This window comes from Anopheles coustani, chromosome 3, assembly GCF_943734705.1.
Source record: "Anopheles coustani chromosome 3, idAnoCousDA_361_x.2, whole genome shotgun sequence".
Taxonomy (NCBI): domain Eukaryota; kingdom Metazoa; phylum Arthropoda; class Insecta; order Diptera; family Culicidae; genus Anopheles; species Anopheles coustani.
This window is the reverse complement of record NC_071288.1, coordinates 65,687,149-65,705,763: the sequence shown is the minus strand read 5'-3', so window position 1 is coordinate 65,705,763 and position 18,615 is coordinate 65,687,149. Positions and strand designations below refer to the sequence as shown.

At 43.3% G+C, this 18,615-nt stretch overlaps 1 protein-coding gene across 1 annotated transcript; it reads left to right on the top strand.

The window, feature by feature from the left end:
- The first annotated feature begins 197 nt into the window (after positions 1 to 197).
- LOC131271533 (WD repeat-containing protein 35) lies at positions 198 to 5,035 on the top strand. The gene is made up of 6 exons (XM_058272990.1): positions 198 to 347; positions 454 to 744; positions 809 to 1,378; positions 2,027 to 2,429; positions 2,509 to 2,612; positions 2,684 to 5,035. Exons 1-6 carry the CDS (start codon positions 324 to 326, stop codon positions 4,880 to 4,882), a joined length of 3,591 nt encoding a protein of 1,196 aa, XP_058128973.1. The 5' UTR covers positions 198 to 323; the 3' UTR covers positions 4,883 to 5,035.
- The last annotated feature ends 13,580 nt before the right edge of the window (positions 5,036 to 18,615 follow it).

The following is an 18,615-nucleotide window of genomic DNA, read 5'->3' as shown; positions in this document are numbered from 1 at the left end:
GTAGTCCGCTTTTGAGTGGACCTGGGTGCATCACCTCTCTCCTAGGAACGGATCGTTCCAGATAGGTGCTTCACGGACCTCGCAACACTACACCTCTAGTCACTGTTTCTATAGCAACCTGATTGGTACACAAAGTGCATCGGACGTTCGCAAAACAGCTTTCCGCTGATTCTGATGTCAATTGAGCTTGTTTTTGTGAAAAGAACATTTAATAACAATGTTGATAACAGTAGTTCGCGTTTTCTGATACTTTAACTCAAGCATATTAGAACGTTTTACATCTCCGCTGGCGAATTGTTGTCTAACGGCACCGCGCTACAAACATGTTTATCTACTTAAGCAAGAAGGTAAAGTACGGTTCCAAGTGCTCCACTCCGAGTACCGTTATAACGGTTTCGTCATCCGGAGCGGAAACTTCATCTAATTTGATCGTCTTCACCATGTACGCTGTAGATAGCCATCCCAAACAACACGCGTCTGAACTGTATCGCATGGAACAAGGATCAGGGGTACGTAGCGGTGGGCGGAGAGGATGGACTGCTGAAGGTGCTCAAGCTAGAGCAAGCAAGCAGCTCGGCCGTGTCGGCCCAGCCCGGAAAGGCGCTGCAGGCAAGCAACCTGTCGATGAACCAAACGCTCGAGGGTCATAAATCGTCCATCCAGGTGGTGACCTGGAACGAATCGCAGCAGAAGTTGACCTCGTCCGACAAGGATGGCGTTATTATGGTGTGGATGTTGTACAAGGTTGGTTGGTGGGATTTATATGCCATCAGGGTGTTCAATATTTTTGATATACCATCCATTCCAGGGTTCCTGGTACGAGGAGATGACGAATGATCGTAAAAAGTCGACGGTAAAGGGAATGGCTTGGACGAGCGATGGGCAGAAGATATGCATCGTGTACGAAGATGGCACTGTCATTGTTGGCTCGGTCGATGGAAACCGGATCTGGGGCAAGGAACTGAAGAACGTGTCGCTGACCGGCGTACAATGGAGCCCGGACGGGAGGCTGCTCCTATTCAGCATTAAAAATGGTGAGGTTCACCTGTACGACAACCAGGGCATCTTCGTGATGAAGCTGCACGTCCAGTGTGTGTACCTTACGCCGTCGAAGAGCATTACGGTGGTGGGCCTTTGTTGGTTCCATAAGGGCACCTCGCCGAGTCGCCCGGTTCTGGCAATTTGCTACGAAAACGGTCGAATGCAGTTGATGCGGCACGAAAACGACGACACCCCAGTTGTGGTGGATACGGGAGTGCAGGCCATTTCGTGTATGTGGAACCATGACGGGACGATCCTGGCGGTTTGCGGAATCAAGTCGAACCTTAGCAGCGATAAGGATAGCAGCCAAGTGTTGTTCTACACTCCGTATGGTGTGGTAAGTGGTCTGTTAAATATTCTTTCATCAAGGATGTTTGATTTAAAACAATATCGCATTAATTAAAACAAAATGCGGTAAATAGCGCTGCTTTCGCAAAGTTTGGGATCAGCTGTTACCCACAATAATAATTAGCTCGAACGAATCAACCGATTTCACTTTTAAACTGCTTGAATCCTTTTACAGCCTTTTACTCAGTACCAGACAATTGCAGCAGTATACTTGGATCGCCAAATCTCGCAAGCCTACTAAAACCACTGACCGCTGAAGGATCGCTTTTTGCTGCGAAATTTAGTGTGATGAGCGGTCATTTCCGTGAAACGTGAAAAAGTCGTGTCTACAACAATCATTGTCGCATAAATGTACCTATCATTGTGGTAGATCCTAGAAAGCTTTGAGTTTTGCGACTCACCATGAAGTGCTTAACAGGAGGTTTCAATCGTTCGACGATCCAAGTGCGCTGCTGGATTTTCATGCTGGGAAGTAAAAGGCCGTATTGTTAAAACAAATGTTTCGCAATACCAAAAGATCAATTTCGATCCGCATCCACATCCTTCAATCGTAACATGTTTGATAGTAAATCATTTCTTTAATAGACCAGACGCACAGCTAACCAATGCTTTCGTTTCCCGTTCTCCCTTCCACCAGCACATCCGTACGCTGAAGATTCCCGGCAAAGAAATAACGTCCCTCTCATGGGAAGGCAAATCGCTCCGAATCGCCTTGTCGGTGGATTCGTTCATTTACTTCGCAAACATCCGACCAGACTACAGTTGGTGCTACTTCAACCGCACCGTCTGCTACCTGGAGGCAAGCGGTGGTGCCGGGGGCGACGACACGGATACGGTAACGTTCTGGGACACCAACTCGAATCAGTGCTACGCGAAGCAGATCGAACCGATGATGTCGATGGCCTCCTCGGCTGACCACTGCGTGATCGCCGTTGAGACACGCATGACCGGCAAGGAGTTCAGCGTCGTGAGCGAGGGCAAGGGGAAGGATCTGATGTACCAGCTGCTGATATGCAACTCGATCAGCACGACGGTGGATTGTAGGTTCATTTATTTACAGACGAAGACTAGGTGGCAATTAGTTAATAATCTTTACCACATGGTTCTCTTCACCATCAGCCAAATACATCGATATTAGACCGGAGTTTATAACAATGAACTCAACGCACGTGATCGTGGCGTCGAAAGATCACTTTCTGCTCTGGCATTATCATACACCGAAGGTAAGTCCGCTCCGCCACGAGTACTGGAAGTAATTTGATCGCCAACACAAGCTCTTTCTCTTCATGTCCAGGGGGCCTCCACGTTGCACGCGAACCTGAAGACGAAACGCGATCGCAGGTACCACATCGACGACACGCCCGCCCTGGAAGTGCTAAACGATCTCGACTCGAAGACGGCCCACGAAATCCCGCCCAAAGTGGACCCGAGCCAGGATCCCATCTGTTGCCTGGCATCCTCGGAGAGTTTGCTATTGATCGGCCGGGAGAGTGGCCTCATCCACGAGTACACGCTGCCTCATCTGGTGCTGCGCAACCGACACTATCTGCAGACGCGCAGTTATAAGCTGGCGATCAACTGTAACTCGAACCGAGCGGCCATGATCGACTGCAACGGCGTGCTGACGACGCTGACTCTCCGTGACGACACAACGAGCAACGAACTGGAGCAATCGAGCGGCCACATCGAACGGAAGGACGTGTGGGCCATCTGCTGGGCGAAGGACAACCCGCAGCTGCTGGCCATCATGGAGAAGACGCGCATGTACATCCTGCGCGGGGCCGACCCGGAGGAACCGATCACCTGCTCCGGCTACATCTGCCACTTTGAGGAGCTGGAAATCACGGGCGTCCTGCTGGACGACATCATCAAGGGTGGTGCGACGCCGAACGTGAAGGAGCATCTCGTGCAGTTGCGCGTCAAATCGCTGCGCGACACGGAGGATCTGCTGGCGCACGTCGGGATAGCCGAGGCGAAGCAGTTCATCGAGGATAACCCACACCCGCGGCTGTGGAGACTGCTGGCGGAGGCATCGCTGAAGAAGCTGGACCTCGAGACGGCCGAAGCGGCGTTCGTGCGATGCAGCAACTATCCGGGCATTCAGCTGATCAAGCGCCTCAGGACAATCCAGCTGGAAGCGCTGCAGCGGGCCGAGATCGGCGCGTTCTTCGGCGAGTTCGATGAGGCGGAAAAGCTGTACATGGACGTGGATCGACGGGATTGCGCGGTTCGGTTGCGCCAGACGCTGTGCGATTGGTTTCGCACGGTGCAGCTGTATCGGCTCGGGCCGGGCACGTCCGACCAGCAGATGGAGAATGCGTGGCGCGAGATCGGCCACCACTACATGAACATGCGCGCCTGGGACAGCGCCAAGGAGTACTACGAGAAGGCGCACCACATCGAGGGCCTGATGGACGCGCTGTACGGTTTGGAGCAGTACGACGAGCTGGTCGGCTGCATGCACAAGCTCCCCGAGAAGAGCCCGCAGCTGGCGAAGCTGGGCCAGATGCTGGCCACGGTGGGGATGTGCGAGCAGGCGGTCGCCGCCTACCTCAAGCTGGGCGACGTCAAGTCGGCCGTCTCCAGCTGCATCGGCCTGCGGCAGTGGGGACTGGCGGTGGAGCTGGCGCAAAAGTACAAGATGCCCCAGATCAACACGCTGCTGAGCAAGCACGCGGCCCAGCTGCTGCAGGAGGGCAAGCTGCCGGAAGCGATCGAGCTGCAGCGGAAGGCGGGCCGCTATCTGGACTCCGCCCGGCTGCTGCTGAAGATGGCCGAGGCGGAGGTGGAGAAGAAGTCCGACTACGTGCGTATCAAGCAGCTGTACGTGCTGTCGGGGCTGCTCGCGGAGGAGTACATCGAAAAGCAGATGGCGCTGCAGGCGGGCGGCCCAAGCCGAGCGGCGGTCCTGGCCCAGCTCAATCCGGACGATGCGGTGCTGATCGAGCAGATATGGCACCACGCGGAGGCGTACCACTATATGCTGCTGGCACAGCGACAACTGCGCTCCGGGTTGCTGCATAGCGCCGTCATTAGCGCGCTCCGGCTGCGCGAGTACGAGGACGTGCTGGACGTGGAGGTGCTGTACGCGCTGCTCGCCCTGGCCAGCTGTGCCGATCGCTCGTTCGGCACCTGCTCGAAGGCGTTCATCAAGCTGGAGGCGATCGAGACGATCTCCGAGGGTCGTCGGCTGCAGTACGAGGAGCTGGCCATCAGCATCTTCTCGCGCTACGACCCGAAGGACAACAAGGTGAAGCACGTCAGCTGTTACACCTGCGAGACGCCGGTGGCCGACTGCAGCACGCTCTGTCCCAGCTGCGGCAATCGCTTTCCGCCGTGCATCGCGTCCGGACAGCCGCTGACCAATCCGACCGGCGCCTGGCAGTGTTCCGGTTGCTACCACGTCGCGCACCCGCTGGAAATGACGTCACGCAAGACGTGCCCCCTCTGCCATCGGCTGATCGCGCCGGCGAAGGGAGCGGTGGAGATTTAATGTTTTATTGCACACCAACACATACACAGACACACATTTATTACGTACCTGCGTTCAAGTTTATCGAACACTCCGTTTATTACGATCTTTTCTTAAGGTTAGTGTGGCATCCTGGGTTTAGAGTTACACGGATAGAGGGTAGTCAGTATAGATCGGACTCTGAATAGAGAGGGTCGTGTGTGGCGACCGCTGCCCGTTGACTCACAGCGTATGCGTTGATACAGCAATATACTAGCATGGCGGATATCACATTGGCGATCCTGCCATGATAACGAAGTGGAAAATTGATAACCGGTAGTGATGAAGAAAGGAGGACGCGTATGTGAGTTTTTGGGAAGACAGTTGAGTCGGGTTTGGCCCATGACCAACAAAGGGGCATTTGATAACATTTTCGCAGACACCACTGAGTCAGGTTCGGCCCACGGCCAGTGAGAGAGAGTGCGACAGTTGAGTCGGGTTCGGCCCATGACCAACAGAGAGGCAATATCGGAGACACCACTGAGTCGGGTTCGGCCCATGGCCAGTGAGAGAGAGTACGAAAGTTGAGTCGGGTTCGGCCCATGACAAACAGAGAGGCAATATCGGAGACACCACTGAGTCGGGTTCGGCCCATGGCCAGTGAGAGAGAGTGCGACAGTTGAGTCGGGTTCGGCCCATGACCAACAGAGAGGCAATATCGGAGACACCACTGAGTCGGGTGTGGCCCATGGCCAGTGAGAGAGAGTACGAAAGTTGAGTCGGGTTCGGCCCATGACAAACAGAGAGGCAATATCGGAGACACCACTGAGTCGGGTTCGGCCCATGGCCAGTGAGAGAGAGTGCGACAGTTGAGTCGGGTTCGGCCCATGACCAACAGAGAGGCAATATCGGAGACACCACTGAGTCGGGTTCGGCCCATGGCCAGTGAGAGAGAGTACGAAAGTTGAGTCGGGTTCGGCCCATGACAAACAGAAAGGCAATATCGGAGACACCACTGAGTCGGGTTCGGCCCATGGCCAGTGAGAGAGAGTGCGACAGTTGAGTCGGGTTCGGCCCATGACCAACAGAGAGGCAATATCGGAGACACCACTGAGTCGGGTGTGGCCCATGGCCAGTGAGAGAGAGTACGAAAGTTGAGTCGGGTTCGGCCCATGACCAACAGAGAGGCAATATCGGAGACACCACTGAGTCGGGTTCGGCCCATGGCCAGTGAGAGAGAGTACGAAAGTTGAGTCGGGTTCGGCCCATGACCAACAGAGCGGTGCGGTGATCGCGAACGTCACTGAGTCGGGTTTGGCCCATGACCAGTGCAGAAAAGCGTTGAGTTTTGTTTTGTTTTGTTTGTTTTTATTTTAGACTGCTTGAAGGGCAAACGGTAGCCCATACCGGGGGTGCAGACGACGTGTGCGCGTTCTTCGGGGCCGAAGAACGCGCAGACGACGTGCGCGTGTTAGCAAAACTCCTCCCCGAAAGAAACTCCTACAGCGAGAGTGAGCGGCACTATACTACTTTCCTTTGCAATCGTACAGGAAGCAACGTAAAATCTGAGCTGCACTCCGGATTTCAGGATGCTTACGCACACAATCTTAAAAACGCCTTACATCCCTAGATGCGCAGCTTTGGGTTTTCTTTAGTGGGTTGGACATGAAGGAATTTTACTTATTTTGGTAGCTATTATCTCTTGTAGAGCCAACAGACCAATGAAAAACATTTTATGAAAAGGGCATTTGAAAGCGTTATCGAAAAATATAAGCGCTGTCATGAGTTCATTGCAATAAAATAAAAATCATTGGGCTTATGACATTATGGTTGCAGGACAATAGATCATGTGGTAACCGAGAGGTTGAGCCCTTCAGACAATCGTGTAACCAATCTTATCAAATGCCCTGTTTTCATATCACTTTCAGAGGACTTTTTATGAGCCCGGAACGGCTGACCTACATTACTGGAACTACAGGTTGGATCGCCACAGCTTTTCATGTATATTACGTAGGTGGTAGGGAGTACCAAAATGAATAAATTTTGAAGTTGATATAGATACACAGATAAAAGTTTTCCTTAAAATTCCAATCAAACAGGTTTTCTGATACAGGAATCGTATGATAGGTAACTGTTGATCAATATAAATGTGTTTCTCTGTTTCTATTGTTTTTTCGTTAAAGAACGGAATTTAAACGTTTATAAGGAATGTTTGTTTTGGTTATCCTAAATTGCAAGATAGCGCTATTTTTACCAGTTATATGGTTCTGTATGACCTTGCGGCTGATACAAAGTTCAGGCATTTTACTCTAGCGTTGGTCTAGTTTGGTGTGACCCATTTCGTACATATACGAAAAGTCCTCTGAAGGTCATATCAAAGTAGGGCAGACTTGCAACTTGAGACCCACAGGAGTACGAGAGGCCATTCAAAAGTTTGCATACACCGTCAGATTAGAACAGCAATCAGAAAGCTTAGCGCCCAACTAGGGGCTCTAGTATTTGGTGACAAATTAAAAGAAACAATTGTAATACTCATTCCTTTCCGGGTTCTCCAACAGTAACAGAAAATCCTGCCTGCAGCGGAAGTGAGAGTTCAGAAAACCCGAACATTTTCTTATCCTGTCGCTCTTCTGGTAGGCAATGGATAACACGAAGGTTGCCGAAACCGGCCCGAAAGGTTCCGAGCAATTCTTTTCACTACCACTGCTTTGATTTGTGTACGTACACGAAACGCCGAACTCGTTGCGTCTCCCTTTTTCATATAATCATTTTTGTTCTTCCTTCTCTCTCGAAACTGTTTCATCGGCATTTTTCTCAGTACTTCGTGTTTTTTGCATGTGCCGAACATACATCGGAGGAAGATGGAAGAACAAAAATTATCATAGGATAAAGAGAGAAGTAACGATTTCGGCATTTCGTGTACGTACACAAATCAATGCAGTGGTAGTGAAAAAAATTGCTCGGAACCTTTCGGGCCGGTTTCGGCAACCTTCGTGTTATCCATTGCCTACCAGAAGAGCGACAGGATAAGAAAATGTTCGGGTTTTCGGAGCTCCCATTCCTGCTGCAGGCAGTTTTTTCTGTTACTGTTGGGGGAGCCGGATAGGAAAGAGTATTACAATTGTTTCTTATGATATGTCGCTAAATTATGGGTCTCCTAGTGTATCCCTTCCTTAGAAAGTTCCTTAGAAGGATACTGTAGTCGGCCTTTCGTACACCAAGGGGTCTTAATTCGAAGTCCGACCTGGCAGTTGGTACGCGGTGTGTTGGAATCGCTGTGTTATAGCACCGCGGCTATTTTTTCTATATTTTGCTGCTATGAGTTTATACGAGCGCCTGTTTTCGTTAGCTCTTTAAAATGTCCTATCTACAAAACGTCTGTTCTAAGGTCTGAAACAGTTTTGGACAAACATAATAAAATGACATAAAATTTACATTTCTTGAACCCCTACGCAGTGTTGCTTATAATACTCAGAAGGCAGCATTGATCATAGAACCTCGGCTGCGCGAGTCATAATGGAACTGCAGTTGTCCGTCACTGAGAACATCGGTCAGAGGTTACCGGATCAAGCAGCTTCCTTCTAACAACAGTCGAAGCTCAGCGTGCAGCATTGCCAGGCTCGGCTTGAATTTGCTCACTTATGTGTAGCCCATTGGCGAAATGTACTGTTCAGTGATGAACTCAAGGTATGACATATGTGAGGAAGCTCCGGAATAAGCTATATGACCCAAGATTCGAGCTACCCATCCTTCGGCACAGTTTGTATATCCTGATCTGGGACTGCTTCACGGGTTAGGGTGTAGGACCTTTACCTTTAGCTAAGCGGTTTTGACGAAATTTGATGAGATATGCACGATGCAGCCGTGCAAAGGGATATTCAGATGCTCAAAAATGAGCAATGGATGTCGTGTACAACTTGTGTCCGACATTGTAGTTCTTCATGAGAAAACAGCAACCAAAATGATTAAATTTCCTTCATGGTAAAACAATTAAAGAAAAACCAAAGATGCGCATCTAGGGATGTACGTTACTTGTAAGGTAGTATGCGTAAACATACCAAATTTACCTTGCTTCCTGTACGGTTGCAAAGGAAAGCAGTATATTGCTGCTCGTTCTCGCTGCAGGAGTTTTTTTCGGATTTTGCCGAAGCTAATCCGCACACTTCGTCTGCGCGTTAGCCGCGCCCGAAGAACGCGCAGACGACGTGTGCACACCCCTATACACGAATAAAGGATGAAACATGAATATTAGGCCGGTGGCACGGAACAGCGGTTTGGTATTGGTGAGTAAGGTGAAAATCAAGCTGGTGCTGATTGCCGGTGAAATCAACCAGATGATCACCGGGTGCCCTATGCCTCCGCAGTTCGATTCCAATAGCGAAGGGGATCCCCGATTGGTACATTGCGTGTTTGGTTCCGAGAGGTTCACATTTCTAATCGACTCCGGGGCCACGGTAAATACCATCACGACCCAGGGGTGGCAAATAATAAGACAAAAGTTCCACACTATTGGCCAGGATTTGACGGTGCATCCGGAAGAGGTATTAAAAGGGTATGCGAATCAAACGGTAACCGTAGCTAGGCTGAAAAAAAACAGAATTGGAAGGATGTTTTGGCAGACTATGTGGTTGCATGCAACTCATGGCCGCATCACGTGACGAAAATTCCTCCAGCACAATTCATTGTTTGGTAGAGCAGTGAGGAATCTGCTCCCCAATATGAATGTTGATTCAGCACGTCCTCAAAACGAGGAGTTGAGGGATCGGGACCAAGTTGCCAAATTTGACCGTAATGCGAGGGAAGATAGGAAGAGTCATTCAAAGAGAATCCGAGGTCTGAAGGGCGTAGCGGTAGGAAAATAAGACCACCGAAGCGGTATTTGAACATGTGTGTAGAGAGTAGAGAATTGTAGGAATAGGTAACGCTTTATTTTTGCCAAAGGGAGGATGTGGCATCCTGGGTTTCGGGTTACACGGATAGAGGGTAGTCAGTATAGATCGGACTCTGAATAGAGAGGGTCGTGTGTGGCGACCGCTGCCCGTTGACTCACAGCGTATGCGTTGATACAGCAATATACTAGCATGGCGGATATCACAGTTAGTACACATTATTCAAATCTATTGTTTCTCAACAGGTGAAACAGTTAACTGATAGTTACAGTAACTGCGATGTTCCCATTGTATTATTTTCATTTATCATATTACTTTTAACATCAACATTTTCACCTTTTCGGGAAGCTACATCAGAAAAACTTTTAAAAAATATGAATATTAAGTATGACAGTTTTCAAATTATTATGAATATGAAAAGACGATGTTTTAGAGGTAGTTGGGAAACAAATCATCGGGCAATATGAAACGGCGATAACGCTTTCAATTGAAATAAATGTAACACACCAAAATAAACTCGGAAGGACTTCGTGGAAAAATGGTTCAAATGATTGGTAACGAATTACTGGATGATTAACGTGATTAAGTTGACAACCTGTGCTGAAATTACTCCTAGTAGAAAGAAAATTAAACGTAATAAAGCTAAATAGGTAAATAAGACACTAGACAACTACTTTAAACTTACTCTGCCTACCTTCTTACTTAAAAATACTTACTCTGCCTATTTACAGCGTAGGAACCGATAGAAAGATGATTGACAAACTAGAACCATAGTTGATGTCCTTAGCGAGGATAAGAAAACTTTACATTTTGATTTATAAATTTTGAACAATGGAGGGAAGTTAAACAAAAGCCCTATGAACGAAAAAACTCACCACAAACCCAGAAACACACCTTTCGGATATTTTGATTAAATACTATCAAGCATGTTGTTTATTTGAGGTAGAACTTAAATGCGAGTTTATTGCTCAATAAGTTTCTTGTCCTTACATTAACATAGTTTCTAATACAAGTTTGGTAATAATTAGTCCTATTTTGACATGGTTGTATTATTTAATATGTTATCAAATTTACAAGATCTCTTTTAAAACTAACAAATCGATCAAGTCGAAAACATCTGCCTTTGCGGCCGCATCTATTTATCTCGACTGATAACCGATTTCGCTAAGATAATTCACAATTTTTGGGCTTGTTGTTAATTCTTCGTCGATGCATCCTTTCCAAATTTGTTTTAATTTCGACGTAAATTTCATGTTTTGCGTCCAAAGTAGAAAGTTGCTTCCAATCTGTTAAAAATCTATCAATATCCGTCCTCGTTAGTTTTGAATCACTCAAGCGTTTTGAAAACATCGAAGCCCATACTTCAACCGAGACAGAATTATTTGCAGGCAACTCATTTCGTACAATATAGTCTGCAATGAGAACATTATTCAATAACGCATTATAAAATACATTATGATTTTCGTAATCCAGTTGACCGAAGCAGTCTAAAGGATCTTTCTCCATCAAATAAGTGAATATTTCCAGTTTGTTTGAAGCATTTTTACTGTTGTCAACGCAGTAAAAGAAAGCGTTCCAGTTGTTTTCTTTTTTATTGATTTCCTTCGCATCAAAACCATAATGTTCAATGAGACATTTCGCCGAAGTTAACCAACCCTCCCTGCAAGCGATATGCAGAAGATTCCTATCCGTTTCATTGCTTCTGAAGTTCAGTTCTCCAGTTATTTTCAAGCAATCGCAAATGATCTTTACCGACTTTTCATCAACTAAATTATTTCGCTCAAAGTAATCAATTTTGCCGTAGCTATTGAGGATACCATTTTTTAACTTGTCCATCAACACAGGGATTCGCTCTTCGATAGGAAGATGTTCCTGCAATTTACACTCTCGTTTTAAAATATCCTTACCAATTTCTTCATTATAAGCCGTCGCATACCAAAAGACGCTCTTTCCTTTCGAATCAAGTTGACCGAAGCAGTCGAAAGGATCTTCCTCCATCAAATAAGTGAATATTTCCAGTTTGTTTGAAGCATTTTCACTGTTGCTCACGCAGTAGAAGAAAGCGTTCCAGTTCCATGCTATTTCATTGGTTTTCTTTGCATCAAAACCATAATGATCAATGAGACATTTCGCCAAAGTTAACCAACCCTCCCTGCAAGCGATATGCAGAAGGTTCCTACCCGTTTCTTCTCCTCTGTCGTTCAGTTCTCCAGTTGTTTTCAAGTAATCGCAAATGATCTTAACCGACTTTTCCTCAAACAAATAATTTTGCTCAAATTTAAGATTCTTGTCGGGGGTATTGAGGCGAGAATTTGTTAACTTGCCCATCAACAAATGAATTCGCTGTTCGATAGGAAGATGATCCTGCAAATTACACTCTCGTTTGGAAATATCCTCACCAATTTCATAATTATTAACCGTCGCATACCCAAAGACACTCCTTCCATTCAAAGTCATTTGACAGAAGCAGTCGAAAGGATCTTTCTCCATCAAATAAGTGAATATTTCCAGTTTGTTTGAAGCAGTTTCACTGTTGCACACGCAGTAGAAGAAAGCGTTCCAGTTGTTTTCTTTTTCATTGATTTTCTTCGCATTAAAACCATAATGTTCAATAAGACATTTCGCCAAAGTTAACCAACCCTCTATGCAAGCGATATGCAGAAGATACCGACCCGTTTTGATACACCTGAAGTCCAGTTCTCCAGTTGTGTTCAAGTAATCACAAATGATCTTTACCGACTTTTTATCAACCAAATGATTTTGCTCTAAGTAAAGAATCTTGCCGTAGCAATTGAGGTTACCACTTTTTAACTTTTCCATCAACACAGGGATTCGCTCTTCGATAGGAAGATGTTCCTGCAATTGACACTCTCGTTTAAAAATATCCTTACCAATTTCTTCATTATAAGCCTTCGCATACCAAAAGACGCTCTTTCCTTTCGAATCCAGTTGACCGAAGCAGTCGAAAGGATCTTTCTCCATCAAATAAGCGAATATTTCTGGTTTGTTTGCAACATTTTCACTTTTGCTCACACAATAGAAGAAAGCGTTCCAGCTATTTTCTTTTTCATTGGTTTCCTTTGCATTAAAACCATAATGATCAATGAGACATTTCGCCAAAGTTAACCAACCCTCCATGCAAGCGATATGCAGAAGGTTCCTACCCGTTTTTTCTCCTCTGTCGTTCAGTTCTCCAGTTTTTTTCAAGTAATCGCAAATGATCTTAACTGGCTTTTCTTCAAACAAATAATTTTGCTCAAATTTAAGATTCTTGTCGGGGCTATTGAGGCGAGAATTTGTTAACTTGCCCATCAACAAATGAATTCGCTCTTCGGTAGGAAGATGTTCCTGTAATTTATACTCTCGTTTGAAAATATCCTCACCAATTTCTACATTATTAATCCTCGCATACCAAAAGACGCTCTTTCTCTCCAAATCCAGTTGACCGAAGCAGTCGAAAGGATCTTTCTCCATCAAATAAGTGAATATTTCCAGTTTGTTTGAAGCATTTTCACTGTTGCACACGCAGTAGAAGAAAGCGTTCCAGTTGTTTTCTTTTTCATTGATTTCCGTAACACCAAAACCAAAATCTACAATGAGACATTTCCCCAAAACATACCAATCTTCCAGAATGGCGATGTGTAAAAGATTCCTACCCTTTTCATCGTGGTATCGAAGTTCCTCGATCGATTCCAGAGTGTTACAAATTAATTTACATTTCGTTTCATTTTTCAAATGTGGTTTTTGAAGATATTCTAACATGTCCTTTGCATCAAAACCGGATGTTTTGAGGTCCTTCATCAAACCAATAATCTGATCGAAACTAAAATCTTGCAACTTCATCTCAAATTTCCTCTGGAGGATGTAATCAGAAATGTGACATTTATGCTTGGCTGCATAATAAAAAATACTTTTTCCATTCAAATCCAGATGTTCGAAAAAATCGATAGGGTCCTTTTCCATCATATACAAAAAACTACATGTTTTGCTTTCATTATTACGTTTGTCTTCTGACACACAATAGAAAAATGCGTTCCAATTGTTTTCTTTTTCATTGATTTCCTTAACACCAAAACCAAAATATACAATTAGACATTTTCCTAAAACATCCCAATCTTCCAGAATGGCGATGTGTAAAAGATTCCTACCCTTTTCATCGTGGTATAGAAGTTCATCGATTGATTTCAGAGTGTCACAAATCAATTTACATTTCATTTCATCATTCAAATGTGGTTTTTGAAGATATGTTAATATGTCCTTTGCATTCAAGCTTGATGCTTTGAATAATTTTATCAAATCAACGATCTGATCTGAGTTCAAATCCTCCAACTGCTTCTCAAATCTTCTTTGAATGATGTAATGAGAAATCTTCCTGGTATTTTTAGCTGCATAATAAAAAACACTCTTTTCTTTCGTATCCAATTGACTAAAACAATCCACAGGATCTTTCTCTAGCATGTGAACGAAGATATGTTTGTTATTATCATCCCTTCCGCAACTTGATACGCAGTAAAAGAAAGCGTTCCAATTGTTTTCTCTTGTATTTATTTCCTTCGGTTGGAAACCGTAACGTTCCATGAGACACTTTACCAAATTTGAGTCGCCGTAACATACCGCAAATTGTAACAAATTTCTACCATTTTCATCAGTGCCAGTAAGATCTATATTCTTATCGAGAAGAAAATGATATGAGCTTAAACATAACCACTTTATTTCACAGTTCAGGAAAATTTGCCTGATAAAACGATTGTCTAAATTTGTTTTTGTTTTGTGCAATAAATATTCGACTGCGGATGCATTATCAAGATGCAATGCTCGTGCAATCAAAAACTCTGTCCCACTATCAATACCGGTAGCGTTTCTTATTTCAAACTTTGTAGGAAAATTTACCATAAGATTGTGTTGCGATGAAAATCCTCTTTTCCATTCCTTAGATTGACGTGGAGTGTCTTTGGCGCATTTGATGTTATGCTTCTTGCAATATTTGTGGAAAAGACATTTGAACTCCAGTTCATCATTTTGCAAGTATGCAAGCAATTCCCACAGCTCTCGCTCAAAATTGTCTTTTATCACTTTCAAATACTGTCGATGATCGGTGATAAAATACTGAAGAACATTAACCGAACGACATTTTAATGCTAACTTGAAATGGTATTCATTAGGTCGTTTGAGTATAATTTCATTAAAATTTTCAATGATAATTTTCGACATTACAGAATCCATAAAGATGTAATACTCTAAAATTGGTATACTACTGGAGAAGTCTTCCATCATTTTTTTTATGCGTTGATTTAGTTTTGGATATGGTTTAAAATAAATTTCCATTTCTTGATACGGCTCATGAATCGGTATCTTTAAATTAAGTACCTTGTCCGATCCTAAATTCTTTACTAATTTCGTGAAAATCGTTTCAAAGTTCGGTTTGTAGTTTCTTTCTACGAAGAGTTCAATTATCAACACGAATACGATGATCATTAAATATTCTTTTGTAGAAAATCTAGATAACATTTCAGGAGTATCGATAGAAGCTCCTTTGTGTAATAAATCCACTACGTAGTCTGGACCGTCATAGTTATACAAGGATTCCCTGTTGGAACGTGGAAATAAGAAGTTAACGCAATATGCATAATCCAATGGAAACCATTCGAAATATGTGTCTTGTATATTCGCGCTGTTCTCATCAACCCGATGTAACAAGAATTCAACAATTTTTTTATGGCCTTCAGATGGAGGAAGTGAAACTGACAAATGCAACGGAGTTCTTCCCCAATCGTCCTTTACAGTAATGGAATTTGATTCTTTAGTTAGAATTCTCTCCATTTTGACTTTTGAACCATCAAGAACTGCCATATGAAGTTCACTTTTCCTACAAATCATTCTATCTAAAAATTGTCTTATTTCTATTCTGTCCCTCGTCTCATAAATGTTACGTTTCAGGAAGGCTTTAACACCGATAGTATTTTGATTCTTATAAAACCAAAGAGCTGCAAAGAACTCTGCAAACAACCTGTGATTGAAGATCGGTGTGTTATTTACAACTCCATCGATAAGAACAAATTTTTCTGAACCGTTTTTAACATTATCCATGTAACGGCGTGCAGTGTTTTGCGTTTCAATCGTCAATAATTTCTCTATATCATTTTCGTGCATAATTGTGTACAAAGCCAACAGTGAGTGTGTTTCTTTGACATTTTCTAGTTTTTGTTTTCCATTGTTCATTCCCTCAACCGTTTTAATAATAGCAATAGTTAAACCAGTTTTCTCAATGTTCAAGATGTCAAGCTTCTTTTCAACAAAACTTTCCACCATGCCAAGAAGTTCAAAACTATTCTCACAATCTTCAATAATTTGTTTGGAAATTGTTTCTTCTTCTACACTTATATACATTTTCACCATAGGCATCAACAGCTCTATTCCCATCGATATAAACAGAGGGATTTCCATAAGGTCTCCCAGGATCTCTCTTAAAATTGCAAAAACAACACAACATGTTCTTTTTTGTTTTGCGCCGTCTGATGATTTGTATTCGTCAAAGTGCTTTGAAAGATATCGATCAATAAAAGAATATTGATCTTGTTGGTCGAATTCCACTAAACGGTAGCATGCGCAATCTTTTAATGCGTTTTCTACTTCGTTTCTCAAACCATACGGACGACTAGATAGGTACACCTTACGAATTCCATCAAAGGTTTTAAGGGTGGATAAAAGGTTTAGGACCACCGTCTTGTAATATGGCGCGATTTCGTCAAACCCATCCATCAAAATAACAATTTGTTTGCTGTTGAATTTATGTTCAAATATTCTAAGCAGTATTAATTCCTCAGAAGATAAGGATTTCGTTTTGTTTTCATCCAACTTCAAAGAACCGTTTGAAAAATCAAGTGCTTCTGCAATTGCCCGAGCATAATTGGATTTCTCATTTGAATCCATTTGAAACATGTTATCGACAAACCAAGCCAAGTAGACAAGCTGAAAAAGAAATCTTATCGTGATCAGTTCATCCATAATTTCAAATTTATCAGTTTTTTGCAATTGATCGAATACCATGGAATATTGGTTTAGATTGAACTTAATAATCCACCAAGACGGAATCCCATCCTGCAAATACGTAGCTAACCAAGTAAGATAGAATGATTTCCCCGATCCGGCTTCGTTGAAAGTTACATGCACTTTAGGATCGGTTTTATCGAAATCACATGGATTGGACTGTACTTGATCCTCGGTGTTTCCGACAATGCCAGGTGGATCTGTGAATTCACTGTTTCCATGCAATAGAATCCTGTTAAACTTTTCGTTGTTATAATCCAAAAATGTTTTGTAACTGATTTTATTATTATTTTCACTACCAGGAAATAGTTTGGTAAGAGTCGTACCTTCTTTTCTAGCTGACCAAAAGTTCCAACTCGAAGTTTGCCGTAATTCGTTTTTATCACAGCGCTGGCACCTTCTTTTAATGAACACGTCTTCAATTTTTCCAAAGCTATCCTTCAATTTGTTACATTTTATTCGTGCTTCACTGGAAAGCTGTAAAATATCTAAAACAAAATCAAGTTTATCTTCACCGAGGATAAGCTCACTGTTTGATGTTTCGGTTCCAAAGAAATGTATGCTCTTGATTTGATTGATTAGTTGTTCTCTGCTTTCGTCTGTCAGATCTCGGAAAAAAAGATCCCTTTCAACCTCTAAAGCATTATAAGTTTGGTCGATAAGTATAATCTTTTTGATGGTTTTTGTTGACATGCCTTCAACCCGACCTTCTATATACATTTTAATATTCGACAATCTTTTGCATTCAACTACCAAAATGAGCGGACTTTCCATTGCACCAAAGGCATCCATTATCTGTTTTCTCCGTGGTTCAAACTCTGTGTCTTCTAAAAATAGAAAATCCAGTTTGGAATCGATAGTCTGTATAATTTGAGGTACAACCCACGCGGGGTAGTTGTACTCATCAATATCCACGTTGAATTCCTCATTTCGATTAGTTTCTACTTTAACAAGTAACGAATGGAGGTTTTTGTATAATTTAAATTCTTCCAAGACTTCCCGTTTGCATTGAAATCCCAAATTAACCACTTTGATACAGTTAGAGTTTGATGAGGCTTTTAATTGCGAGAAGTTTAACGATGACTCAATGTTCATAAACATCTCATCCACATCCCGTCTTTGAATAGGTGTTCTATTTTTGTCTATCATCCTCTTCAAAACCCACATTCCAACTTTGTTGAAAGTAGACGCGGCAGCGGATTGTTCTCTTATATTTTCGGGCAATACTTCGCCCTCGAGAATGCTGGCAATGACTTGATCTTCCTCGTGTTTTGTGTTGCAAACTATTACAAATGATTCGAAAAACTTCTTGATTTGATCATCTTCTATTGGTTTTGGTAATTCCTTCTTGCCGCTGTTGTCTGGTTGCTTTATTTTCTTGAGACGTATGCCTTTCTTTTGTACATCTTCCCAAATGTGTAGAGGCTCTGGTTTGAGCAGGTTTTGATACTCCATGTCAAACAACCTTTTGAAATCCTTACAACCCACTTTATTGAAATTGTTTTCATCGACTACGTAACAACTTTTGCGATTTTTGTTGTTTGTGGCAATAAATTTTTCTATGACAAATCGGTATTTTTTTAATACAGTAATATGAAAATCAATATCTTTCTCGTGGTAAATATGTTTGGCTAACTGTGTCGCAAGATCAGCTACATCCGAATTGCATATTCGTTTTGGATTGTTCTTGTCCTCCAACTCTGTTGGCTTTGCTTTTTCAAGTTTAATGCCTTTCTCTTTTATATCATCGCGAATTAATTGTTCTCTTTGTTGAAGTTTGTAATCGTGTTCAAAGAGATTTCTAAATTCCACATGTTCATTGAAAAACCAGGGATTTAC

What these genes read in the sequence shown, in the direction of transcription:
- LOC131271533 (XM_058272990.1), top strand. Translation starts at nt 324, where the DNA reads ATGTTTATCTACTTAAGCAAGAAG. An exon ending in TCTACACTCCGTATGGTGTG is followed by an intron (nt 1,379 to 2,026) that starts GTAAGTGGTCTG and finishes CCCTTCCACCAG; the next exon opens with CACATCCGTACGCTGAAGAT. An exon ending in GGCATTATCATACACCGAAG is followed by an intron (nt 2,613 to 2,683) that starts GTAAGTCCGCTC and finishes CTTCATGTCCAG; the next exon opens with GGGGCCTCCACGTTGCACGC.